The sequence below is a fragment of the Erinaceus europaeus genome, chromosome 8 (assembly GCF_950295315.1).
Source record: "Erinaceus europaeus chromosome 8, mEriEur2.1, whole genome shotgun sequence".
Classification (NCBI taxonomy): Eukaryota; Metazoa; Chordata; class Mammalia; order Eulipotyphla; family Erinaceidae; genus Erinaceus; species Erinaceus europaeus.
The window spans coordinates 70887277-70914428 of record NC_080169.1 but is presented as its reverse complement, the minus strand read 5'-3'; the positions used below and the strand labels follow the sequence as shown (position 1 = coordinate 70914428).

Here is a 27152-nt window from a genome sequence, read left to right as displayed (position 1 = left end):
AAATCCAGAAATCAATTCCTTTTATTATAGCAACAAAATAATAAAATATCTAGGAATAAACCTAACCAAAGAAGTGAAAGACTTGTATACTGAAAATTATGAGTCACTACTCAAGGAAACTGAAAAAGACACAAAGAAGTGGAAAGATATTCCATACTCATGGGTTGGAAGAATTAACATTTTCAAAATGAATATACTACCCAGAGTCATCTACAAATTTAATGCTATCCCTATCAAGATCACAACCACATTTTTTAGGAGAATAGAACAAATGAGCCAGAAAAGACCTAGAATTGCCAAAACAATCTTGAGAAGAAAGAACAGAACTGGAGGCATCACACTCCCAGATCTCAAATTGTATTATAGGTCATTGTTATCAAAACTGCTTGGTACTGGAACATGAATAGACACACAGACCAGTGAAATAGAATTGAGAGCCTGGAAGAAGCCCCCACACCTATGGACATCTAATCTTTGACAAAGGTGCCCAGACTATTAAATGGGGAAAGCAGAGTCTCTTCAACAAATGGTGTTGGAAACAATGGGTTTGAACATGCAGAAGAATGAAACTGAATCACTGTATTTCACCACATACAAAAGTTAATTCCAAGTGGATCAAGGACTTGGATGTTATACCAGAAACTATCAGATACTTAGAGGAAAATATTGGCTGAACTCTTTTCCGCATAAATTTTAAAGACATCTTCAATGAAACGAATCCAATTACAAAGAAGACTAAGGCAAGCATAAACCTATGGGACTACATCAAATTAAAAAGCTTCTTCACAGCAAAAGAAACCACTACCCAAACCAAGATACCCTGCACAGAATGGGAGAAGATCTTTACATGCTATACATAACCAAAATAACCAAAATATATAAAGAGGCTAATAACCAAAATATATAAAGAGCTTGCCAAACTCAATAACAAGAAAACAAATAACACCATCCAAAAATGGAGAGAGCTCATGGACAGAATATTCACCACAGAAGAGATCCAAAAGGCTGAGAAACACATGAAAAAATGCTCCAAGTCTTTGATTGTCAGAGAAATGCAAATAAAGACAATGAGATACCACTTCACTTCTGTGAGAATGTCATACATCAGAAAAGGTAGCAGTAGCAAATGCTGGAGAGGTTGTGGGATCAAAGGAACCCTCCTACACTGCTGGTGGGAATGTCAATTGGTCCAGCATCTGTGGAGAGCAGTCTGGAGAACTCTCAGAAGGCTAGAAATGGACCTACCCTATGATCCTGCAATTCCTCTCCTGGGGATATAACCTAAGGAACCCAACACATTTATCCAAAAAGATTTGTGTACACATATGTTCTTAGCAGCACAATTGGTAATAGCCAAAACCTGGATGCAACCCAGGTGTCCAACAACAGATGAATGGCTGAGCAAGTTGTGGTATATATACACAACGGAATACTACTCTGCTATTAAGAATGATAAATTCACCGTTTTCAGCCGATCTTGGATGGACCTTGAAAAATATATGTTGAGTGAAGTAAATGAGAAACAGAGAAGGATGAATGTGGAATGATCTCGCTCTCAGGCAGAAGTTTGAAAACAGTATCAGAAGAGAAAACACAAGTAGAACCTGAACTAGAATTGGCATGTTTCACCAAAGTAGAAGACTCTGGGGTGGGGGAGGCAGAATACAGGTCCAAAAAGGATGACAGAGGACAGTGGGGTTGTATTGTTATATGGAAAACTGAGAAATGTTATGCATGTACAAACTGTTATATTTACTGTTGAATGTAAAACATTACTTCCCCAAGAAAGAAATATATATATATATATATGTATATATATATATGTATGTATATATATATATGTATATGGAGAGAGAGAGAGAGAGCAGAACAAACTGTTTAATAACCAGGAACCTAAAAGTAAAAATATAGCAGATGAGATTTAGGGTCTTCATGTTGGAAGATGGTAGGAAATCTGTATTAGGTATATTCCTTTAAAAAAAACCACTGTTATCATTGTTATTTATTTATTGGATAGAGACAGCCAGAAATTGAGAGGAAGGGGGATACACAGAGATAGAGAGACACCTTCTGCACTGCTTCACCACTTATGAAGCTTTCCTCCTGAAGGTGGAGACTGGGGGCTTGAACCTAGGTCTTTATGCATTGTGACCTATGCACTCAATGAAGTGCACCACCACCTGGTCCCCTATAGATATATTCCGATGAGCCTGTGACTTTACAAATTTTTGCCTAAGCCCGACAGCTAACATGCAGGTAGACTAAAAGTATTGTCTGGGAAGATTGTGTCAGAGTTGGGAATAGGAACATAAAGCTGGATAAAGGCAGAGAGTAGCTTTCAAATATGGGAAAATATATAAATACTGTTAACTGTAAAACTCATCAGTCTGACCTAGGGCCCACGTCTATTCATATTTAGCACAGGAGCCTATGTGACCTCTGCATCCCTGTCAGTCTGAGCTCACATTCCATGATCAAAGCTAGGAACATTCTAGGCTGCATACTAGGAACATTCTAAGACTGGTCATTTCAGGACCAGTCTTCCTCAAGTGGCAGAGTAAGTTGATCCAGCTTCCCTTCCAAGAGTGTGGCAATTACTACCAGTATTATTCTACATTGAGGGCAAGGTCCTGTAGAGGCCCACAAGAGAGTTTATGATGTTCCTGATGGAGATAACCAGTGATGGTAGAGACAGGGATTGGTTAGAGGTCTAGGCCCATTATATCTATGTGGGAATCCCAGGATTCCCTGACTAGGGCTCTGGATGATGGGGTGGCCTGGTAGTGACCAAAAGGGCTATCATTTGAGTGTGCTGGTCTCTTGCACTTATCCAGCTTTTGTAGTCCTTACATTGTCTGACAAGTCTAGGCTAAGAGTGCCTGAAGGAATGTAAATATGAAGTAGGTGAGGAGAGTATCTAGGTTTAATATAGGCGCCTGTTTGTTTATTTTACCAGAGCACTGTCAGCTCTGGCTTATGGTGGTACGGGGGGAACCTGGGAACTTGGAGCCTCAGACATGGAAGTCTGTTTGCATAACCAGTATGCTGTCTTCACCACCCAAAAGTGTTTGTTTGTTTATACAGGAGCCAGTATATCTTCCAAGTCACTGTCAGTCTGAGCTCATAGTCCATGGTCACATCTGGGAACATTATAGGTTGTACTCTTATCAGGACCAGTCTTCCTTGAGTGGCAGAGTAGAATGAGCCAGTCACCATCTGGAGAGTGGGGCAGTCCCTACCATTGCTACTTCATAATGAGGGCAAGGTCCTGGTGAGGTCCTCAAATGGGCTTATGATGACATTCCTGATGGAAATGACCAGTGATGGTGAAAAGAGTGGTCTATTAGAGGTCTAGGTCCATCATTATCTGTACGTATCTATATGGGAATCTAAGGATTCCTAAACCAGGAAGCAGACCCTCTTCAGACTGAGTATATACCTTAATCTTGGATTTCTTAACATCTTGAATTATGCAAAAGAAATGTTATTGTTATAGGGCAATGTTTTTCCTTGGGATGTATTTCATCATAATAATCAGTTCTTTCTTTTGCTGTTTTCAGATTACGGACTCCGCAATGGAAATACTATCTGCAAAATGCCACTACTTGCACATTTTGGATGTTTCTGGTTGTGTCCTGCTTACTGACAAAATGCTTCAGCACCTTCAGAGGGGCTGCAAACAACTCCGGATCCTTAAAATGCAATACTGCACACTTATTTCCCAGTAAGTAGGTACCTGAAAACGACCACATTCCAAGAAAATAAAGTACGCAAAACCATGCATTTGTAAAGTATTGTGATTAGAATATTTCAACTTGTTTTTTGCATAACTGAAATCAATGTTTTGATTGAAGCCATGGAGCTGTCTACTAAAATGGTGGTCTTTTTCTTTTTTTACCTTTTTTAATGGAGGGAGTTAATGCTTTACAGTACAGTCATTGTCACATGCATAATTTTATTATGCATCGGCCTCCACAGTTCTCTTCCACCCCTCCCTATTCCACCTTTCCCTGGAGTTCCTTGTGAAAGGAAATTTTCAGATTATAGCCCCTGAATATGCTTATAATATGTGCTTATAATCTGATAGTGATTAAGTAGGCCTCAATATAGGACAGAATGACTAAAGTTGGGTTAAGAATGTATAGAAAGTCTGAGATAGTACAGGTGGTTAGGATAATGATGCAGCCTGGCCTTCACTGGGTGAACAGATGATTATAAGTAGAGGTGGTGAAGGTCAGACTAAACTTTTACTGGGAAGGCAGCTTCTATAATCCTGTCTAGCTCCTGCCCTCCTAAAAGGTACACCTTTCCCCCATCTACCCCCCATTCCCCAGGAGTATATCTTATGCCCCTTTTCCAAGCCCACAGATCTATCTTGAATGGTTACCACATCCTTCTTACAGAGGTCATTTTTCCTTGTAACCAGCTCTACCAAGGACAGTGGGCAGTAGTGTGACCTCATCCTACCCAGCACTAAAATGGGAAAAACATAATCACTTCTCAATAGGGCTGAGAACTGGACTTGCATCTGAGAGTAAAAAAATATCACCAATAATCTCTATTTATGTCCTTATCCCATTTTCTTATGGGGTTGTTCGTTTTCTTGGTATTAAGTTTACTGAGCTCTTTATGAATTTTGTTATTAGACTGTTATCTGAAGTATGTATAAAAATCTTCTGCCATGCCTTAGGATATCTTTCCATTGGTTTGGTGACACCCTTTGCTGTACAGAAGTTTTTCAGTTTGAAGTAGGACCATTGATTTTTGTTTATTGTTGTTGGATTTGAATCTCTGAAGATATTTTTGAAGTATAGGTCATGAAATGTCCTGTCAATGTTTTCTTCTAAGTATTTGATAGTTTCTAGTCTTTAATCCACTTACAGTTAACTTTTGGATTTGGTGATTCACTATCATTCATTTGCATATTTCAGCCAAGTTTTTCCCAGCACCAGTTGTTGAAGAGACTCTCCTTTCTCCATTTAATGTTCTTGGCCCCTTTGTTAAAAATGAGTTGCCCATAGATATGGGGACTTAATTATGGACTTCCAGTTCTGTTTCACCATGAGCCCAAAGACAGTGGAGCCTGGGGAAAAGACCGCTCTGGTTTCCTTAGGTACACACATATGGTAATTGGGGACCACACTCCCCAGCCCAAACACAATGGGGCTTTGTGGGGAGGGCCCTGTATGATTCCCCTAGATGCACAAGTAATTGGGGACCACATTTGCCCACCCTAATACAGTGAAGCCTGGGGGTGGAAGGTGGGGAGAGGTGAGATGTTGTTCTGGCTCCCTGGTTTGCACGTGGGAGCTAGGATTGGCATTTATCAGAACATAGTGGGACCTGGACCAACTGGGGCACAAGTCTGGCTCTATGGGTTTCTGGTTGAGTTCAGGGGTAGGGTGAGGCCCTTCCTAGTGGTAGTGCCGACAGGCTGAGACCAGTTATCTTGGGGTGGGAGATTCACTCAGGGCTTCATGTACAGGGTCTGACAGGCTTGTAGATGTAGGTGACAATGCTGTGAACTGGGGTCTGAGGAATCCGGACAGGGAGCTCTGTGACTTGTTCTTTGTCTCCTTTCCAGTGCTCACTGTGTTCCTCTTCCTCTGCCTTTGGGTTTATGTGTCTCAAGGATTATTTCTGCATTTGTTGGTTCATTTACATCCCTTGGTTGCTGCTTCTGTTGACGCCATATCACAGAGAGCAATCCTGAAGCTGCAAGATGATCACCATCTTCTTTTTCTTCTCTGTTTCTATTTCCTCCTCCAACCATCTATGAAGTGTTCAAGATGAGAATCCTTGGTCAACTCCTGAAGGTCATAGTCTTTTCTGTAGGCTAGAAAAATGAATACTAAGAAGTGACAGTACTGGAGGACTGGCTAGTGGCACACCTGGTAGAACATACAAATTATAGCCCTCAAGGACCTGGATTTAAGCCTGGGTCACCACTTGCAGGGGAGAAACTCCAAGATGTTGCAGGTGTCTCTACTGAAGAAACTAGAAGGACATAAAAGGGAAGGTAATAATAATGTTATTACAGAGATAATCTTGAATCCCATTTAAGAAAAACACATAATTTGGAAACTTCACTTTTTTCATTTCTTTATTGAAGGATTGATGGTTTACAGTCCACAGTAAGATAACACAGTTTATACATATGTAATATTTCTCAGTTTTCCACATAAAAATTCAACCCCCTCTAGGTCCTCCTTTGCCATCATGTTCCAGGACCCAGACTCCCCCCACCCCACTCCAGAGTCTTTTAGTTTGGTCCAATGCAACAACTCCAGTTCTGCTTTGAGTTTTTCCTTCTGTTCTTATTTTTCAACTTCTGTCTATGAGTGAGGTCATCCCATACTCATCCTTCTGTTTCTGACTTATCTCACTTAACATGAATCCTTCAAGCTTCATCTAAGATGAAGTGAAGATGGTGAATTCACCATTTTTTATAGCTGAGTAGTATTCCATTGTGTATATAGACTCCAACTTGCTCAGCCACTCATCTGTTGTTGGACACCTGGGTTGCTTCCAGGTTTTGGTTATTACAAATTGTGCTATGAATGCAAGTATACACAATTCTTTTTGGATGGGTATGTTTGGTTCCTTAGGATATATCCCCAGGTCTATTTCTGAGAGTTCTCTATAGACTACTCTCCACAGGAGTTGGACCAACTGACATTCCCACCAGCAGTGCAGGAGGGTTCCTTTGTCCCCACAACCTCTCCAACATTTGTTAATGCTACTTTTTTTGATGTATGACATTCTCACAGTGAAGTGGTATCTCATTGTCTTTATTTGCATTTCTCTGACAATGACTTGGAGCATTTAAAAAATATTTATTTATTTATTCCCTTTTGTTGCCCTTGCTGTTTTATTGTTGTAGTTATTATTGTTGTCATTGTTGTTGGATAGGACAGAGAGAAATGGAGAGAGGAGGGGGAAGACAGAGAGGGGGAGAGAAAGATATAGACACCTGCAGACCTGCTTCACCGCTTGTGGAGCCAGGGCTTAAACCAGGATCCTTATGCCAGTTCTTGCGCTTTGTGCCACCTGCACTTAACCCACTGCACTACAGCCCGACTCCCTACTTGAAGCATTTTTTCCTGTTTCTTGGTCTTTCAGATTTCTTCTTTGGTGTCTATTCTGTCCATGTCCACTCCCCATTTTTGGATGGGGTTATTTAAAATTTTACTTTTTTTCATTATTAACTATCTAATTGAAACTTCATATCTTTTTTATGGTATATTTTTGAAAATGTATGTTCTGTGGTGATTTGAGAAACATCTTTCTCCAGGTTTAATGAATAATTATGACTAGCCATTGTAGTATTTAATTCTCAAAATCATGAGTGTGGTGTGTGTGTGTGTGTGTGTGTGATTGAGAGAGAGAGAGAGACAGAGAGACATATTTTGGAGTCAATTAAGGTCAAGCTAGAGTAGAAGTAATCAAAGATTCCATTTGAGCTCTAAGAAACTTAAAACACAGTGGTTCCTAAGTATAAATTCTCTTTTTAATATTTCCTAGACCCTATGTATTAACCATTTATTAGAGAAGTAAGTTCCAGAGAGAAAGAAGGAGATGAGGGAGGTGAAGAGGGCGAACGAGAAGGGACATCAAGAGTGTGTGGTGTGAGAAAAGAGTTAGTTTTGGAAGGCAGCTATGCTCACCACTATACCACCAGTGCCCTTGAGAAAAAAGTTGTTTTGGACAAGAGCATTCGATTTCCACATTTCAAGAATGCATTTTTACAAAATGTGTACAAACACACAGCTTTTTCACAGCTGTTAAAAAAAATAAAGCCTCAGTTAAACTTTCCAACTGATTTGTTCCCTTGACCAGAACCCAAGTGAAGTTGCCAAAGGATCTAATAGGGTGGTTAAAAGATAGCTAGTTTAAATACAAGGAAAATAACAAAGATTTTAATGATAAACAATGTTATAAAGCTAGTTTCAGTCCAAGTTCTGCTGTGTATTAAAAAAAACAACAATAAAAAAACTCCGTGCTACCAAGAAATTAATTTTATTACTAAACTCCTATAGATTTCAAAGAAGGAAGGGAAAGGATTGGATTAGTCAATTTGGACTTTTTAAAGTTCAGATAAGCAGGGCTGGGGATGCTAAGTAACAATGGAGTTCTGTTGTCTTGGAGAGTGTTTTACTCATTTGAAGCTGACAGTGTCACTGTTTCATGCTTCAGATTCCTCCAGTAATTTTGTATTTGAAGGAAAACAATTTCACACCTTCAGAAAAGTACAGTCTTAATTCCACAGAGTTAAAAAGGGAAAAAGCCCCTGTGAAGATAGAAATGAGAAAGCCAAAATTTTACAAAGTGATAACTGATTTAGAGGGTTTATAAAGATTATTTAAAAAAATTTAAATTATCTTTATTTATTTATTAGAGACAGCTAGAAATAGAGGGGGAAGGGGGTGATACAGAGGGAGAGACAGAGAGACACCTGCAGCCCTGCTTCACTGCTTGTTTTTAAAAATTATTTTATTATTATTAATTATAATTATAATTATTTTATTTATTTTTAAAAACTACGTTTTTTTAAATTATTTTTTTAAACTATTTTATAGAACAGAGATAAACTGAAAGGGATGGGGGATAGAGAGAGAGAGAAAGTCAGAGATGTCCACAGCACTGCTTCAAAGCTTTCCCTCTGCAGGTGGGGACTGGGGGCTTAAATCTGGGTCCTTGTGCATTGTAACATGTGCGCTCAACCATGAGTGCCACCACCTGGTCTAGTTTATCAAGATTATTTACAACATAGAACCACATTAAAAATTATTAAAATTTTAACAAAACCATATTGTTAGCCACACACACACACACACACACACACACACACACACACACACACATATATTTTTTCAAACTTGGGAGGAAGTATTTCTCTAAAGAGAAGAGACTGACTTACAAAGTTTTAGTTTAGAACTAAGAATCAGAATAACAATTGTTCTTTAAGTGTGTGTGTGTGTGTGTGTGTGTGTGTGTATGTGTGTAAATATATAAGCCAAGAATATGGTAAAAGAATTAGCAATGCTCTGAATGTCTCTGTTGAATTTGGTTACAATTAGTTAAATACATCTAAGATTTAATTCAAGTGAAACATCTTAAAATGTTTTTTAATCTTTTTTTCTAATTCTTGCCTGATTTAACTCTTACAGTGACTGAACACACATTTGATTCCCAGCACATGCCAATATTTGCATATTAATCACTGAGTCAACTGAGTTGTTGACTAGATTTCTAGACTTTTCGCCCTTAATAACTTCAGTTAATACATAGTAGTAGTGGGCAAAGTAGCTTCTTCATGTGCAAAGTTACTAATTTCTGATCCTAAACAGGTTGCAAATTTCTCATGTCCTTTTTGGCATTGGTCTCATTTGAATCATCTTTCTAGGAAAATTCTTCTAGCTTTGAAAATGACATTGTTTTCAAGTTAAATGTGTTTCTCTCCTAATGGCTTCATGCTTTCTTCTTCCTAAGAAAGGCGGTAACAATATTTTTAATCATTTTTGTTTTGAACACCTTTGAGAATTTGATGAAAACTGCAGCCTCAGAGAAATAATAGAAAATTATGTGGATTTTCAGCAGGTTTATGGGTCTCCCTGGTGTTTCATCCATGTACTCATTGGTACCTGTGGACACTGGGTCATGAGTTGCTCAGGTACATGGCCAGGCTGGTAAGGGTACTACCATATCCAAGAAACTAGAGAGTACTTTCAATGTTCCCACTCCATGGTTATGCATAATTACCTATTTACTCTGCCTGCTCATTCCTGAGCCAAGAGCTATTTACACTTTGAGATACTGATCAGAACAATTATCCACACCCTTCTTCTTCAGCATAGCAAGATAGCTGTGAAATGAATTCAGCTTCTGACAATGTGCTTTCCCTCCATTTTGATTTGTTGTGAACACGCTGCTTAAGTGATTACTTCTGCAACTAAGCTGATGAGAACCACTGTCATTACAGGGAGGCAGCTAAGAAAATGTCATCTGTTGTTCAGCAGCAAGAATATAAACCTGATGACCCTCCACTGTGGTTTGGCTATGATAGGGAAGGCAAGCCTCTTGAAGAGCAACAAAATATAAAATATAAAAGATCTCATCTCAACAGTTTGCGAAGAAGCATGCAGTAGCCTCACCACTAGTCATCAGAAAGAAGAACAAAAGTAATTCTAGAATTTGGCAACTTCATTCAATACAAGTATTTTTACTAAGTAGATGTCAATTACAATGTAAACAAATAGCAAATCACCCCAGTTCTTACTCCAAGAATCTTATTTATTTATTTGCTTGTTTGTTTTATTTATTTTTGCCTCCAGGGTTATTGCTGGGGCTCAGAGCCTGCACTACGAATCCACTGCTCCTGGAGGCCATTTTTTTCCATCTTGTTGCTCTTGTTATTGTTATCATTATTGTCATTGCTGTTGTTGGGTAGGGCAGAGAGAAATCGAGAGGAGGGGAGACAGAGATGGGGAGAGAAAGACACCTGCAGACATGCTTCACCACTTGTGAAGCGACCCCCCTGCAGGTGGGGAGCCAGGGGCTCGAACCGGGATCTTTGAGCAGGTCCTTGCGCTTCAAGCCATGTGCTCTTAACCCGCTGCGCTACCATCCAACACTCTATATAGTAATTTATTTTAAAGTCAAATCAACCAACCAGGGAGGTAGCTCATTGGTAAGTGCTGGGCTTCCTTGTGAGGCCTGGGAGGTAGGCAGGAAACACATGTCAAAGTGTTCTTTCTTGGCTAAAAATGGTTAAATAAAATACTGCCACTCTATAAATTTCGCACCTATTTTTACCTTAGTTAAGTCAATAGTTTTGATGAACTTGCCTAACTTAAAGTTATAATTGTATGAAATAACCCTGAGAGATGTAAAGACTTTAGTGAAGGAATTTAGGATCTTCTCTTGAGAAATGAAAAGGCAAAGATGGTCACATAAATCAGTAAGTAAAGAGAAGAAAGACAATTACCAGATGGTTTTGTTCATATCTAAGATGTAGATAATCAAAACATCCAAACTAGGAAAAATAAGACCAAACTTATCTTTCAGATTTTGTGAGAACTGTGGTGGTTATTGCGGGGAACACAGGTTGTTAATTACATACAGGTTAATGTTTATTAAGCTTTTATCTATGGGCTTTTCCCATTCTGATAAAAATAACTTTTTAGATTTTTAATAGACTCATGGCAGTGCACTATTTGAATTATATAAATGATATTTATAGGGTCCAGAAGAAAGCACAATTATTTTCTGACTGCTATAAATAAGTTGTACCTGTACTATCAGATCAGTCTTAAAAAAATTTTTTTTATTAGTGTTTTAATAATGATTGACATGATTGTGGGATAAGAGGGGTACAATTCCCACCACCACAGTTCCATATTCTATCCTTCCATTCTAAACTTCCATTGGAAATTTCCCTATTCCTTATTCCTCTGGGAGTATGGAGCAAAGATCTATATCTATATATCTATATATATATAATTTTTTTCTGTATATATTTTTCCTCTCTAGGGTTATCGTTGGGGCTCAGTGTCTGCACTACAAATCCACTGCTCCTGGTGGCCATCTTTTTTCCATTGCAGTTGTTGCTGTTATTGCTGCTGCTGTTGTTGTTGGATAGGACAGAGAGAAATTGAGAGAGGAGGGAAAGACAGAGAGGAGAGGAAGATAGACACCTGTAGACCTGTCTCACCACTTTTGAAGCGACCTCCCTGCAGGTGGGGATCTGGACGCTGGAATAAAGATCCTTGTGCTGTCCTTGTGCTTCACTCTGTGTTTGCTTAACCCAGTGTGCCACTACCCGGTCCCCTGAACCAAAGATCTTTATGGGGAGCAAAAGGTGAAAGGTCTCGCTCTGCAACTGCTTCTCCACTGGACATGGGCGTTGACAGATTGATCCATACCCCCAGCCTTTCTATCCAATCTTTTTTTTTTTTTTTTTTTTTTAATGCAGCAGCAGAATATAGGTGATACTGCTGAGGGACCTCATGGTCCAGTTTCCTATTTTAATTTTTTTTTTTGAGATGAAAAGGGAGACAGGAAAGACACCACAGCAGCGCCTCACCATCTATGAAACGCCCCTGGTGCCATACTCAATGTAGTGGCCTTCCCTGTAGTCTTGGGCTCAAACGCAGGGACTCATGAGCAGTGAACTGTGCACTCTATTACATGAGCTATGTCTCAGCAATAGTCTTTCAACTTTTCTATTTTCCCTGTTACTTATCTCTTAAATGAGACTCATCACTATCTTTTTATATCCCACAAATTTGAAGGATAAAACTCAAAGGATATAAAAGCTATATACAAATTATCATAAAAGATCTTAAAGGGCTATACAAGGTGTTACGTTAGTAGGGTACAACATTAAAGCTTTTGATAATCTCTTCACTTTTTTTTTTTTATGATAGCCAGGGCTTCATTGCTCTGAGCTGATTTTCTCAAAACCAAAACAGAAACAGAGAAGAGAGAAGCACCTCAGTATCCAAGCTTTCTTCAGTGCTATAGAACTCAAGTGTGGCGTGGTAGGGGCTATAAACTGGGCTGAGCCAATAGCCAAGCTGGAGGTCTCCCAGATGAGCAATCAGGCCCCAAATCCCTCCCTCCCTTGACATCAGCTAGTATAACTAAAGTGTAGAATGGGTGCTGCATGTGGGCAACACAAGGGCCAGCTAAGTTAGAAGATTTTAAGATGTGAAGATAGGTGTAAGACGATGACTTCCCAGATTTTGGGTGGTTATTTAACTATATTTGGAAATTTTTGATAGTCAAATAAAAGTTGACTTCTGATTCCCAAATGTCTACTATTAAATATCTGATGCACACAACTGAAGAAATCTATGAGAGGCAACTGCTTACTAGAATAAAAAAAATTAACATGTGAATGGGAAGACCAGGGGAAGGAGAAACAAAATTAGGCACTCTGGAAACCAAACAGTATTTTATTTGCTTGCTTCAAAACTGAGTTAAAGTGGGATCTTTACATGCCATACATCAAACAAGAGTTTAATAACCAAAATATATAAAGAGCTCGCCAAATTCAACAACAAGAAAACAAATGACCTCATCCAAAAATGTGGAGTGGACATGGACAGAATACTCACCGAATAAGAAATCTCAAAGGCAAGAAACATGAAAAAATGCTCCAAGTCATTGATTTGTCAAAGAAATGCAAATAAAGACAATGAGGTACCACTTCACTGTGAGAATGTCATACATCAGAAAAAGTAGCATCAACAAATAGAGAGGTTGTGGGGACAAAGGAACCCTCCTGCACTGCTGGTGGGAATGTCAGTTGGTCCAACTCCTGTGGAGAGTAGTCTATAGAGAACTCTCAGAAGGCTAGAAATGGACCTACCCTATGACCCTGCAATTCCTCTCCTGGGGATGTATCCTAAGGAACCAAACATACCCATCCAAAAAGATCTGTGCATACCTGTGTTCATAGCAGCACAATTTGTAATAAATTTATTACTATTTGTAATAAATCCAAAACCTGGAAACAACCCAGATGTCCAACAATTTGGCTGAGCAAGTTGGAGTCTATATACACAATGGAATACTACTCAGCTATAAAAAATAGTGAATTCACCTACTTTCTTTACTTCATCTTGGATGGAGCTTGAAGGAATCATGTTAAGTGAGATAAGTCAGAAATAGAAAGATGAATATGGGATGATCTCAGAGGCAGAAGTTGAAAAACAAAATCAGAAGAGAAAACACTAAGCAAAACTTGGAATGAAGTTGTTGTATTGAACCAAAGTAAAAGACTATGGGGTGCGTGGGGGGGGGGTCAGGTCCTGGAACATGATGGCAGAGGACCTAGTGGGGGTTGTATTGTATGTGAGAAAAATGGGAAATGTTATGCATGTACAAACTATTGTATTTACTGTCAATTGTAAAACATGAATCCCCTAATAAAGAGAAAAATGTGAAAAAAAGAGTCAGTAATATGACTTTGATCTCATTCAGTGTGCTTTATTCACAACTTAATTTTATACTGATGCTATAAGAATTAAACAGAAAACATGTTACATGGGAGTTATGTATAAAGAATGCTAAGATACTGGCTCCCTTACCTATGCCTTTGAGTAATCTCCTCCTCTTGGGTGTGGATGAGAACTAGTTATGAGACTATCACTTCTACGACTGCATTATATTCAATAGCAAAACAGATTATCTTGAGGAGGCCTGATCTAATTAAATGAGATCTTTTAAATCTAGTTGGCTGCAGAAGATGTCAGACATTCACAATATGTGAAGAACAGAATATGTAACTGTTTCCTTGAAGATAGAGGGTCATATGAGAAGGTTGGTCTCTCTAAGCTTAGCTCAATGGCTCACTCAGTGAAAGAAGAGTCTTCACTCACATAGACATAGATTATGGGTTTTGCCAACAACAGAGGTGGTCTCTGACATAGGATTTTCTTCAAAGCAATCACAAAATAACTCAGCCCAGCCAATGTCTTTAGTACAGTTTTGTGAATAATCTGAATAAACATAGCCAAGCAGGACTCTCGACTTACAGAATCGTACTTGTAAAAGGGTTTTCTACTTTGAAGAGTGTAAATTTCAGTTTAGAATATAGCAAAAGAAATCTGATACAAAAGCTAAGTGCAAATCTTGAAAAACTCCACATTCTGACTCGATAATCACCAGTATTCTTTTCAATTTTTATTTGAAGTTTGGTTCTTGTACTTTTGTAGTCATAAATCTGCTCCAGTATTTAAAACTGTAAATACATTTCAAACTAGTTTTAGTCCTGCAGTTTCAGGGACTGAAACCAGCTTTGACTTCTAAAGTTAATAGTGCCTTTTGGGGCATCAGCTTTAATCCATTTTTCATGCTTGTTTGCTTGATTCATTTGCCCTGAAACAGAATTAGAGAAAGTTACATCTAAATTGGTAAGTGAAATATTTGATTATACAGATCCTAAAAATACACATCTAAAACTGAAAAAAAAAAAACATTTTGGAAAAATAAAAATCTTTTTATATGTTGGCTTTTAAAAGGGCTTCAAGTATATAAGGCAAAATAAACTACATGTATCTAAAGTATGTAATTTCAACTAGTGTAAAGATATGTGTAGCCATCTCAATCGAGAAAATGACATCTGTGTCCTTTTTTAATCTTTCCATCCTGTCCCCTCTACTTTGCCTTTTATCACTGTTCCTTCCTTAGCCCTCCGTACTCACTAATCTACATTGTGTCAGTAATTTTTTTTTGATGGGGGGCAGCTCCAGGGTTATCGGTTATTGGAGCTTGGTGCCAGAACTATGAATCCCCTTTCCCCGGTGGACATTTTTTCCTTTTTTCTATTTTTCTGCCTCCAAGGTTATCGGTGGGGCTCAATGCCTGCACTACAAATCCACTGCTCCTGGAGGTCAGTTTTTTCCCTTTTGTTGCCCTTGTTGTTTATTGTTGTTGTTGCTATTATTGTTGTTGCTGTTATTAGACAGGACAGAGAGAAATCGAGAGAGGAACTGAGAAGACAGAGTGCAGAAGAGAAAGACAGACACCTGAACCTGCTTCACTGCTTGTAAAGCGAGCCCCCTGCAGGTGGGGAGGCAGGGGCTTGAACCAGGATCCTTATGTCTGTCCTTGTATTTTGAGCCATGTGCGCTTAGTCCGAGCCATGTGTGCTTGCTTAGTCCACTGTGCTACCAGCTGGCCCCTCATTTTTTCTAATGTTTAAACATTTTTATTAGATAGGACTGAGAGAAACTGAAAGAGGATGGGGAGATAAAAAGAAAGACAGACACCTGCAGACCTACTTCAAGTGGATCCCCTGCAGGTGAGGAGAGGGAGCTCGAACCCAGGTGCTTGTGTGTGGTAATATGTGTGCTTAACAGGGTATGCATTCTCTAAAATTCTAGTAAGATTTTTTAAATACAAATTCTCTGACCTCTTGCTTTTCTCTTTGACTTGAGTCTTAAACTAGTTTTGGAGTTCACTGCATCCTTTCCTGAACACAGCTATTCATGTTATTTCTTTCTTTTTTTTGTTTCTTTTTAGAATAATCATTTAAAATTTTTGTTTTATTTGATAGGACAGAGAGAAATTGAGAGAGAAGTGGGATGGAGTGGGGGAGAGAGACGATGAGAGTTCCTCCTGTAGGGACTGGAGCATGAATTCAGGTCCTCGCGCCAAGGTAGGTAGTATGTGCACGGAACTTGGTGTACCACCACTGCTCAGAACAAGAAGGTTCCACCCCTCTCCCCACTAGAACAAACTTTTAAACTTGGTATTTGCTCTTAAAATCTGACCTGTCAAATAGAACTGCACAGTTAAAAAATAAAATGAAATCTGACCTATCTTAATCTACCCGACTATACAAATCTTCAAGTTCTTTTGCTTTAGCAAAATATGTACTTGATCTAGTTAGCACTACTTGTGCGCAAAGACAGGGCTGGCTCTAAAAACAATTTTTTTTTTGTTAAAAAAAAAGAATTTAATTTCCTTGTTTTAAAATAGTTAAAAACTTTGGATAAGGTGAATTTATCCCTGCACCTCCAACATTATAACACTTTTATTTATTTACATTTGATTCAGAGGGATGATTCTGCTGATACTTTTATTAACAGTTTAAAATTCTGTGCATTAGGGGACTCTCACTACATTTTAAATACTAGTGAGCACTATGGGGAGTACCTTGCTAGGTATTTCTAAACATATATATATTTTTACTCCATCTATTAGCCAAATAACAATAAGGTTTTTCTTTAACTTTATTTTATTTGATAGAACAGAGAGAATTTGAGAGAGAGGGGGAGAAAGAAATAGAGAAATGCCTGCAGGACTACTTCACCACTTGTGAAGCTTTCCCTGTACTGGTGGGGACTGGGGGCTCAAACCCGGGACCAAGTGTGATACCACAATGTTTATATGTGCAAAATCCAATACCTTGAATTACAGTTCCAATTTACTTTCAATTATTAATGAAATTGCATTCAATGGGGGAAACTTTGAAAATTACTCCTCTCAGATAATTTTAATTTTGAAAAGTATTCACTGTGAAAACCAAGCTGATTTTTAGAGCTGTAAACACCAACGAAGTTTCCAACATTTTAAAACTCTTTGGTTTCAAGAGCTTTGGTTAGTGCCTTGGTGGATTCGGACTCAGTCAGCTTTTCTCAAAAATTAAGATCTCAGGAAGGAGGAAATCACCACCTCAAGCCTCCTAGTATGAAGTTATAGTACTAGGTTCTGGTATGCCATGTATTTGAGAGTCAACAGGTGTAAAAATGATAAGTACCTTTAAAAAAGTTTATAAGTTGGGTAGGAAAATAAATCATGCATATATGAAACAATGTGAAAATAATTATTCTGTGATTTTATTATTTTAACACATATACTTCACAGAAAAACCTCTAATACAAACCTTAATTCCAAAACCAAATATTTTATCAGTATTCTGTAACAATTTAGTCCTTAATAGTAAGAGATCCTGACACGTTTTTGTTGACAGAAAAATATTTTTTGAGTTAGCTTTAATGATGCCCATCATATTTTCTCTCAATTACTCAGAATAATAGCAAAGCCAATAATACTTTAGAAGTTGAGCAAGTATGCAATTAATTTTACCCTAGAATTATTCTTAGAGAAATTCATCTATCTTCCTCATGCCTTCTATGCCTAGTCCCACCCACTGTACTTTTCATCTCAAATACAATTGTTTTATTTCCAGAAACACAATTTTATCTTTTCTTCTTTGTATCTTTCATGTCTTAATTTTTGGAACGATTATAATTATAATTTTGGGAGACGATTATAACATTTTGATTTTCCTTCTCTACTAATTCTAACAACTGTCTCAGTTGCTAACTCTCTTTTTTGTTTCATATTATTTGCCTTTGAGTATCTGATAATCTTTGATTGGATGCCAGATATTGTCAATTTTATTTTGTTGAGTGCAAACTATTTTATTATTTCTTAAAATCTTGAGCTTTGTTCAGGGATGTAGCTAAGTTACTTGGAAATGAGTTTAAGCTTTTCTTCTCTTGCTTTTATGATTTGCTAGACAGTTCTGAGTCTATGGCTACTGTTTCCAATTAAACATTTTACTTCAATGTTCCATGAATTATGATTTCTCTAGTCTGGTATGGGGCATGTGTGAGCACCATATTCCCCTCTGGTGAACAGTTATCCTTTATCCTCTGAACTCTTAACTACTATGGTCTCCATGAACTCTTAGAGTATCATCAACTTAGCCAGTCTTCTGGGTGCCATATTAATTCTCTCTATGTCCTGTAGCTTGAAGACTCTCTCAAGGCCTGATGGTCATACTCCTTGTCATATGTCTAGTATCTTGAAAGATTTTTCATTTATTTTGTATGTTTAAAAATGTACTACAGTTTTAGAGCGGGAAAGTTAATCAGTCCTTTTAACCCCTTTTCTTTCTAAAAGTTTTCATTGTTTCTTTCTCTCTCCCTCTACTAATAACCCTCTAACTTATGTTATGGTCTCTGTTTTTAAATTTATTTTGAAATAATAAAAGATAGGAAGCCACAAAATAGTATTGTATACTACAATCCAATTTCCCAAATGCCAACATCTTAAATAATTATAGTACTTTATCAAATTCAGACAATAAAATGTCATTAGAAACAGATCAGAGTCAAATTTCACCATGTTTGCATATGCACTCACTTTTCTGTATATCTTTATGCATCTTTTTTAGTGACACTTATCATATGGTAGATTCATATAGTTATCATTAGTCAAGATATTTATCACTACAAAGGTGATTCCTTGTGACGTCCACTTATAGCTCTCTATACTTCCTGAATACTCTGTCAACAATTTGTTCTCTACTTCTAGAGCTTTGTCATTTTAATAACTTTCTGTAAGTGAGATCAAGAGATCATTTCTTCTCAATTGCTGAGTAGTGTTCCACTCAATAGGCGTACTAGTTTATGTGACCATTTACTAGAAGAATAGTTTAATCATGTCCAGTTTGGGGAGACTTCCAATAAAGCAGTAACTTCTTGGGTACAACCTTTTGTGTGAATATAAGTTTAATTTCAAGATAAAATACCCAGAACTGAAACTGCTAGGTCACATGGCAGTTGCAAGCCTAGATTTTAATGAGCTGCCACACTGAATTCTAAAGTGGTTCTATCACCGTCCTTACATTCCTAATAGCACCGCAGAAGAGATCCAGGACCGCCACATACTCACTAGTATGTGTTGCTTATCAACTTTCCCTGCCTCCATTTTAGCCATTCTACTAGATAAGTAGTAGTCACCCATTCTAGTTTTTTTCCTTTTTCTGTCAAGGTCTTGTGTATGTGTGATTCTACTAAAGACATTTTTTAGGAAGAGAATGGTACAGAGAAACAGCACAGCACCATTTTACTGTTCAGTTTCCTTTGATGCTGTGTATGGCGCTTGTATGTGGTGCCAGGGGCTTGTGAATGCTCTACTGGGCAAGTTATCTTCTAGCTTTCATTTCTACTTCATTAATGGCTAAGGATGTTCAATATTGGCTGTTTTACTTGTCACTGTATATCTTCTTTGGCTGTGTTTTCTTCCATGTTACGTAATTCTACTTTTACACCACAGATCACTTTTTTTTCATTTCTTTAATTGATGGTTTCATTGAACACTTTTCATATATTTACATGGTAGTTACATGTAGTTATAAATTATATATTTATAATCCATTGCTGCAATGTATTGTTGCATTGAACTTTTTGATTGAGATTTTTTTTTTCTTTTATATGTTGTATTTCTCCAGTCTGTTATTTTGTATATACATTAGAAATGAAGACAAGTGGGAGTTGGGCAAAGTGCAAGGACTGGAGTAAGATCCCGGTTCGAGCCCCTGGCTCCCCACCTGCAGGGGAGTCACTTCACAAGCGGTGAAGCAGGTCTGCAGGTGTCTATTTTTCTCTCCTCCTCTCTGTCTTCCCCTCCTCTCTCCATTTCTCTCTGTCCTATCCAATAATGATGGCATCAGTAACAACAACAAAAATAACAATAAGATAACAAGGGCAACAAAAGAGAATAAGTAAATATTAAAAAAAAAAAGAAATGAAGACAAGTGTACCTGTCAGCTTTAGATATTTTTTTTCATGCTTACTAACTCTACTGCAATTTTTATCATTTCTATTCCACCTCAATAGTCCAACTATATAGTTGGTATCTGTTTCTCTCAGTATTTTGAATTATGGTAGTTTCTAAAACATTTAATCCTTTAGTGTCTCAGTATTTTACTACTGAGAAGAATTCATTCAAGATAAAGATTTGTCTATGATTCATTATTTCTCCAATGATCAATATTTATACAAAAAACCCCATAGGTAAACAAAATCCCCCAAGTATATAAAAACAATTTCTATGCTCTAAGATTATGACTGGTACTTTATTTCTAGAGGCCGATAAGGAAGACCTCAAAGGTGGCCTGGATCCTGTTTTTAAGGCCTGAGAGATAAAAATCTAAAAAAAAAAAAAAAAAAACAACTGCACATATACTATAACATCTAATATATTTACTATCTAGCTTTACAGATAAGTTTGCAGATGAATAAAAATAAAGCCTGACCTTCTGTAAGCAGCTAGCCATGGACTAGTATTCTTCATTTTGTTACTATGGTCCTCAAAACACTTTTACAAGAGTGAATTTTACACACTGAATCTGTGTGTAGTAAACTTGGGGGGAAAACCAAATGTTAAGATGTTCTTTAAAAAGCTTATTGCTACAAATCACATCAAAAGACTAGATTACACTGTCACTAGATTTTAAAAGTGGCACCTGTGGGTTTAGCTGCAATGGAATGTCTAACTCATGAAAAAGTTTTCCACTATAAATTGCATTGCCATTAAATGTGTGACTCTCCAGTCTAAGAAGCTGAGAATTTTCTTCTTACTTGGTGGCTTATACTGGTCTCAGATGAATTTACTTTTATATTCTTTACTTTCTCTTATGACAAGGTGAACTCAGTAATGCTACCTTACTATCATTTCATTAGCATCTAGCTTATCTTTAACACTCTCAAGCACTAAATTGGAGAGCTTTCAAACAGCAGGACTATGTCAAATGCACTTCTAAGTTTAGAAGCTACTTTGCTGTATTATAAGGAGATTTTGTATCTAAGTAGATGAACCAAGTCTAAAACCCAACAAAGAAGGCAACTCTTAGAAATATCTTATTCTAAGCAATTCACCACCTGTTGAATTTGCTATACTGGGGTAGAATACAGCATTAGGAATCAAGGAACTACTAATGTTTTGAAATATACCACAAAGAATACGCATTGTATTCAGATTTTGGTAGGTTAATAGTTCAGGCTGAGAGGGTATTATACTTTATTTTGATTACAGAGTAGTAAATAACCTTAACAAATCACTTTAAGAATTATCAGGAAGGGAAATTATAAGCAAGAAGTAAAATTACAGGGCTGACTGGGATTTCTTCTTGCAGAAATTATACAGAAGTAATGCTTCAGAGAGAATTCAGACCTCTTAGCTTTGAGGGTATTTTGTTTCAAAGGCTCACAGATTCTGTAAGGAAGGCCCAATAAGCTGAGTTCAGCTGGCTATAATAATGACTCATATATAAAGTAGCTCATTTTCAAAATTTGAGTTTTCAGATTGTAAATTTCCACAGAAAAATCACCTGATTTTTTAAGCCTCATGCTATTGTATTTACCTGATAAATAAGCTCTGTGACAAATCAAGCACCAAAATTTTAGAATAAAAATGAAAATATCTCAAAACCTATTACTTGTTCCTGCAGTTACATCCAGAGAAACTGTTGTGTGTTGATCTGAAATGTACTTCACTGGATTTGACCTTGCAGATTCATCTGGGGTCCTGCCTTGTAGGATATCAAAAAATAGATGTGCTACTCTACTAAGAAACGCTGCTATTTAGTATCAGTATACATAGCTGTATGTGGCTATATTGAACTTCTTCTTTTATGAAATGTTTATTTTTATAGTAATTTACAAAATCATAAAATTACCGGGATGTTGTTCCATACTTCACCTACCACCAAAGTTATGTTTGTTTGTTCTCATTAACTCATTATAATCTAATTCAGTTATAGTTCACATATGCCAACTCCACACTCTGAGAGTAGTACCACATATACCTTTATTATAACTATATTGTATTCACTTTATTTATCTTTCTTAGTTCATTTATTTATTTTCTTTTGTTGCCCTTGTTGTTTTATTGTTGTAGTAATTATTGTCGTCGTCATTGTTGGATAGAACAGAGAGAAATGGAGAGAGGACAGGAAGACAGAGAAGGGGAGAAGAGACTCCCCATGCAGGTGGGGAACCGGGGGCTCAAATTGGGATCCTTACTCCGGTCCTTGTGCTTTGCACCATGTGCGCTTAACCCGCTACACTAATGCCCGACTCTCTCACTCAATTTTTTTTGTATTGCCTCATAGGATGGAAGTTTCTCACATAGCAGAGAGATCATATTTTCTTATCTTCTCATTTCTAGCAGTGTCTCAATCTGTGTTTGCTGATGACTAACCAAAGAAGGAAATGAGATATCAGGAGAAGAAAGAATGTTTAGGGAATGACAATGCTCATTTAAAACATAGTAAGGAGTCGGGCAGTGGTGCACCTAGCCGAGCACACGTCATATGCTCAAGGACCCAAGTTCAAGTTCCCAGCCCCAACCTACAGGGGAAAAGATTCTCTGGCAGTGAGGCAATGCTCCAGTTCTTCCTCCCTATCTCCCCATGCCTCAAAATTTCTTTCTTTATCTAATAAATAAATAAATGCATACATATATATATATATACATACATACATAAAGTTTGAGGTAGTGCTGGTTTAGTGGCATGACAGACAAGAACATGTATTCTGCTGGTGGGTTTAATCTATAATGCAAATATTCCTTGTTTTTTTTCCCCCTTTTGTTGCCCTTGGTTTCTGCTGTGGTTATTATTATTATTATTGTTATTATGTCGTTGTTGTTGGATAGGACAGAGAAAAATGGAGAGAGGAGGGGAAGACAAAAGAGGGGGAGAGAAAGATAGACACCTGCAGACCTGCTTCACTGCTTATGAAGTGATCCCTCTGCAGGTGGGGAGCTGGGGCTCGAACCAAGATCCTTACGCTGGTCCTTGTGCTACCGCCCGACCCCCAATGCAAATATTCTTAACATAAATAATTTGATTGTTATTTAGAGCATTATCAAACAGATTTATATTATTACTCGGATCAAACAAATGTTAACTCTATTGGCTTCTATCCAGCTTAACATATTAGATCACAAGTTCATTCTTACCACATCAATATACTTAAATTTTCATCACATTTTCACTATGTAATTACATTTATTGGTCACTAAGTTGACTCTCAGTGTACAGGTGTTGTTTTTATTTGTTAAAATGACTTTAACATACTTTAATATCATATAAATTTTTAAAACTGAAATTGGATCTGATGAGGATATCTTATCAACACCAACACACATAATTTTATTTCATTTTATTTTTTCATTGCCAGGGAGGGAAAGGGGGGATAGACAGACAGAGGGAAAGATATAGACACTGGAAGACCTGCTTCACTGCTCATAAAGCTTCTGCCCTGCTTGAATGAGTACTGAGGAGTTGAATCAGGTTCTTACGCATGGCAGCATGTGTGCTCAACCAGGTGTCACCACCCAGCCCTTATTTAGATCATTTTAAATACAAGAGCTAAAAAAAATGTGTGAGAAACACATTTTAAATTATGGTTAAAAAAGGTAACAATTTATCATTCTAACCATTTCTAGGTTTTTAGTGGCCTTAAGCTCGGTAATACTACATATATTCACATTGTGCACTAGAGCTCCAGGACTTTTTCAACTCCCCATCCCCAGCTTCTCCTACTTGTTTTTATGAGTCTAACTACTTTGATGTCTCATATAAATGGAATAAGATATCTGCTATTAATAATATTGATGTCTGCTATTCTGTGATTGCCTTATTTCATGTAGTATATTACTCTCAAGATTAATACATAATGTAGTGTGTGACAGAATTTCCTCCCTTTTAAAGGCTAAAAAATATCCTATTGTATGTATTTAACATATTTTAACTGTCCATTCATCCAGTGATGGGCAGATGGACATTTAGGTTGTTTCCATTTCTGGGATATTATGCTGCTGTGAACATATATCTTTGAGATAGTATGAATTTAAAAAAAACTGATTCAATGACAAGACTAGTGAATTATTACCTGGTGTTATTGGTAAATGATTAGAAGAAAAAGGTGTTGGGAGCCAGATGGTGGCTAAGCTGGTTGGGCATACGCATCACCACGCTCAAGGAACCAGATTTGAACCCCCACTCCCCACCTGCAGGGGGGGAAGCAGGTTTGCAGGTATCTGTCTTTCTTTCTCCCATTCTATCTCCCCCTCTTCTCTCAATTTTTCTTTGTCCTATCAAATAAAAATAGAAAAAAAAGGAGAAGGAGGAGGAAGAGGAAGAAAAAGAAGGGAAGGAGAAAGAGGAGAAGGAGAAGAAGGAGGCAGCCACTGGGAGCAGTGTTTTTTTCATGCAGGCACTGAGCACCAGAAATAACCGTATGGCAATAAAAGAAAAAAAATTTAAAGAAAAAGAAGAAAAAGGTGTCAAACACTAAAGTGTGACAATAGAAAGGATTAAGACTACATTTGAAATTAAGTATAACACATTCCTACTTATGTATAAGCAATGACTATTCATCTTATGTAGCAAAATATAGTCTCCTTACCAGTAACTGTTATGCCATCATCTTTATGAACTTCATCCATTTCTTGAATATGGATTTCTGAGTTCACATCAACCTCTTTTGCTGATAACTGTAAGTGAGCCTGAAGAGAAGATGCAACCTTGACAAGAATAGAGCCTAAAATACATTTAAAAGAGTGTTTATAAATGTAAATAAATCAAAAGTACTCAATCCTATTATAATTATTAAAAGGGAATTACTGATTGTTTCTGGTACACTCTTTACTTCTTAACGCTTTTTTATTTAAATAGCAATGCCTCTATCTGTAGGTAGCTGATGTTTCCTTACTCCTAAGGCATTCACAAGAATTCTGTCAAGAGTATGAATCACTAAGAACACTCTTCTTTTGTCAGTAGTTTTAGTTAGCTCATCCAATACAAGAAGAGTCAGAGGTTTACTACACATGTACATTGTAAACAGGATTTACAACTGAGTATTTACTAAGAGTCAGACACCTTACTCTTACCTTTTTAAATCCACATATTAAATTTAAGAAGTGTATTCAATCCCAATCTTATAGACAAGAGCATGCTCAAGTTCTCACAAGTACTAGAATCTAAATCAATTTCAGTGACTACAAACACCATGCTCTTAACTACTATATTCACACACTTCTTGTTACTTTAATGCAATACAGGATTATAACCCTCACAGACTATGGCTCAACTAGAATCTTAAATTTTCGTGCTTTTAGTTGTATTTTGTGTATATAGGGATAAAAATAATTTTAAAAAGGAAATATTTCTACTGACCATAGTGTTTCTTTTCCTTTTGTATTACAGACTTTTGGGTACCTGAGACAAGACACTGAAGTTTATGTTCATTCCAACCTTACAGTTACTTAAACTTTTAATGGAAGAAATAAAAAAAAAGTACCCTGCTAGTTACAGAATCTTTTTTCAGAATAACAACACGGTTTATAAGTACAAATTCACAAACACCTTTTCTGCTCTTAAATGAATAAAGAGAGTGAAAGTTGGGGGTGAGGTACCTACCACAGGTATATGAGAAATTGTACCTGTGTCAACAATTGAACTGTAAACCAACAAACACCCCACTCCCCAAAGAAATAATTAACAACAACAACAACAAAAAGTTTAAGCAGGGGTAGGGAGATAGTTAAAACACAGGACTTGCATGCCCTGAGGACTCAGGTTCAAACCCCAGCAATGCCATACGGCAGAGCTGAGGAATGCTCTGGTTTCTGTGTCTGTCTGTCTTTTAGCTCTCATAAAAGTAAGTAAATAAATCTTTAAAAACAGAGAGGAAAATCTTATCAACAATACTTTTTAAAGATTGGGCAATACAAAAAGTTGTGTCCCTACCTTCTTCACAACTCAAACAAAAACAAAAACAAAAAGCACCCCACCACAACCAAAACTTTATTACTGATTTTGAGTGAAGAATTTCCTTGACTTGAAAACTTTCCCAATTGCACCATGCTTTACACTAAGTTTTTTGGAAAGGCAAGTTCTTGCTTTGCCTTCCATCTCTGTGAATGCCATAAACTGCTTTGTGGCTATTGACAATGCTTTTATGTATTTTTTTTTTCTTTTTGCCATCAGGGTTATCACTGGGACTCGGTTCCCACACAACTAATCCACTGCTTCTGAGGTCATTCTTTCCTTTCCCTTTTTTCTTTTTTTATCTGATAAGAAAGAGAGAAGTTAAGAGAGGAGAGGGAGATAAAGAGGGATAGACAAAGAGTGTCACCTCCAGCTCTGCTTCACCTGGAAATCTTCCTACCTGCAGGTGGGGAGCAAGGATTTGAATTCAGGTTTTCAATTTGGTAATGTGTGCACTCCACCAGGTGGACTGCTGATCCCCACTCCCACCTAGTCCTCTATGTGGAATACTAACAGTACTGTTTATTGGAGACATTGTTATGCTACAATTGGTGCTTCCTCAAGGACAAATTTTAAGTAGGAAACTCAGACTTAGGTGTAGGTTTGACTCTCAAGCCTAAAACAGTCTTTCTGAATTAAAATTGTGAGGCCATGTCAACTTTCATAACAAGAAAGAAAACAAGTACTTTTACACATGGCAATAGGAGAAAGACCAAAGAAACTCAAGAGTTTGGCTTGGAACCCTAACTGGAATGGATTACAGATGTCTGAATTAACCATTTAAGCAACAGAATACTAAATTACTTTCTATTACTCAGAAGTTTCCAAGGGTATTAAGCAGAATTCTTTGTTTTTAATTAGCTTTAAACTTCTGCCAATAACATGGTACCAATAGGATAAAACAAAGTTGTAATCCTGATCAAATTTTGCAATACTATGTGCTATTTTACAAGGTTACCAGGATTTGGTTTTTTCTTGGTTTGTCACTGGAGATTCACTGCTCTAGCTTGACTTTTTCTTTCAGACAAGCAGAGAGACAGAGGGAGAGGAAAAACATTACAGGATA

At 37.3% G+C, this 27152-nt stretch overlaps 2 protein-coding genes across 6 annotated transcripts in view; one reads left to right on the top strand and one right to left on the bottom strand.

Annotated features, from left to right (window-relative positions):
* FBXL13 (F-box and leucine rich repeat protein 13) overlaps positions 1-25623 on the top strand; it is a 329012-nt gene extending 303389 nt beyond the window's left edge. For all 4 annotated transcript variants that reach the window (XM_060196358.1, XM_060196360.1, XM_060196359.1 and 1 more), the window contains 3 exons: positions 3561-3724; positions 9983-10181; positions 25523-25623. In XM_060196358.1, coding sequence (XP_060052341.1) covers positions 3561-3724; positions 9983-10148 — 330 coding nt within the window. In that variant the 3' untranslated portion in view covers positions 10149-10181; positions 25523-25623. The remainder of the gene's footprint in view (positions 1-3560; positions 3725-9982; positions 10182-25522) is intronic.
* Positions 12940-27152, bottom strand: part of FAM185A (family with sequence similarity 185 member A) — a 40373-nt gene continuing 26160 nt past the window's right edge. For both annotated transcript variants that reach the window (XM_007530804.3, XM_060196365.1), the window contains 2 exons: positions 24723-24857; positions 12940-14886 (listed from right to left, as the gene is read on the bottom strand). In XM_007530804.3, coding sequence (XP_007530866.2) covers positions 14774-14886; positions 24723-24857 — 248 coding nt within the window. In that variant the 3' untranslated portion in view covers positions 12940-14773. The remainder of the gene's footprint in view (positions 14887-24722; positions 24858-27152) is intronic.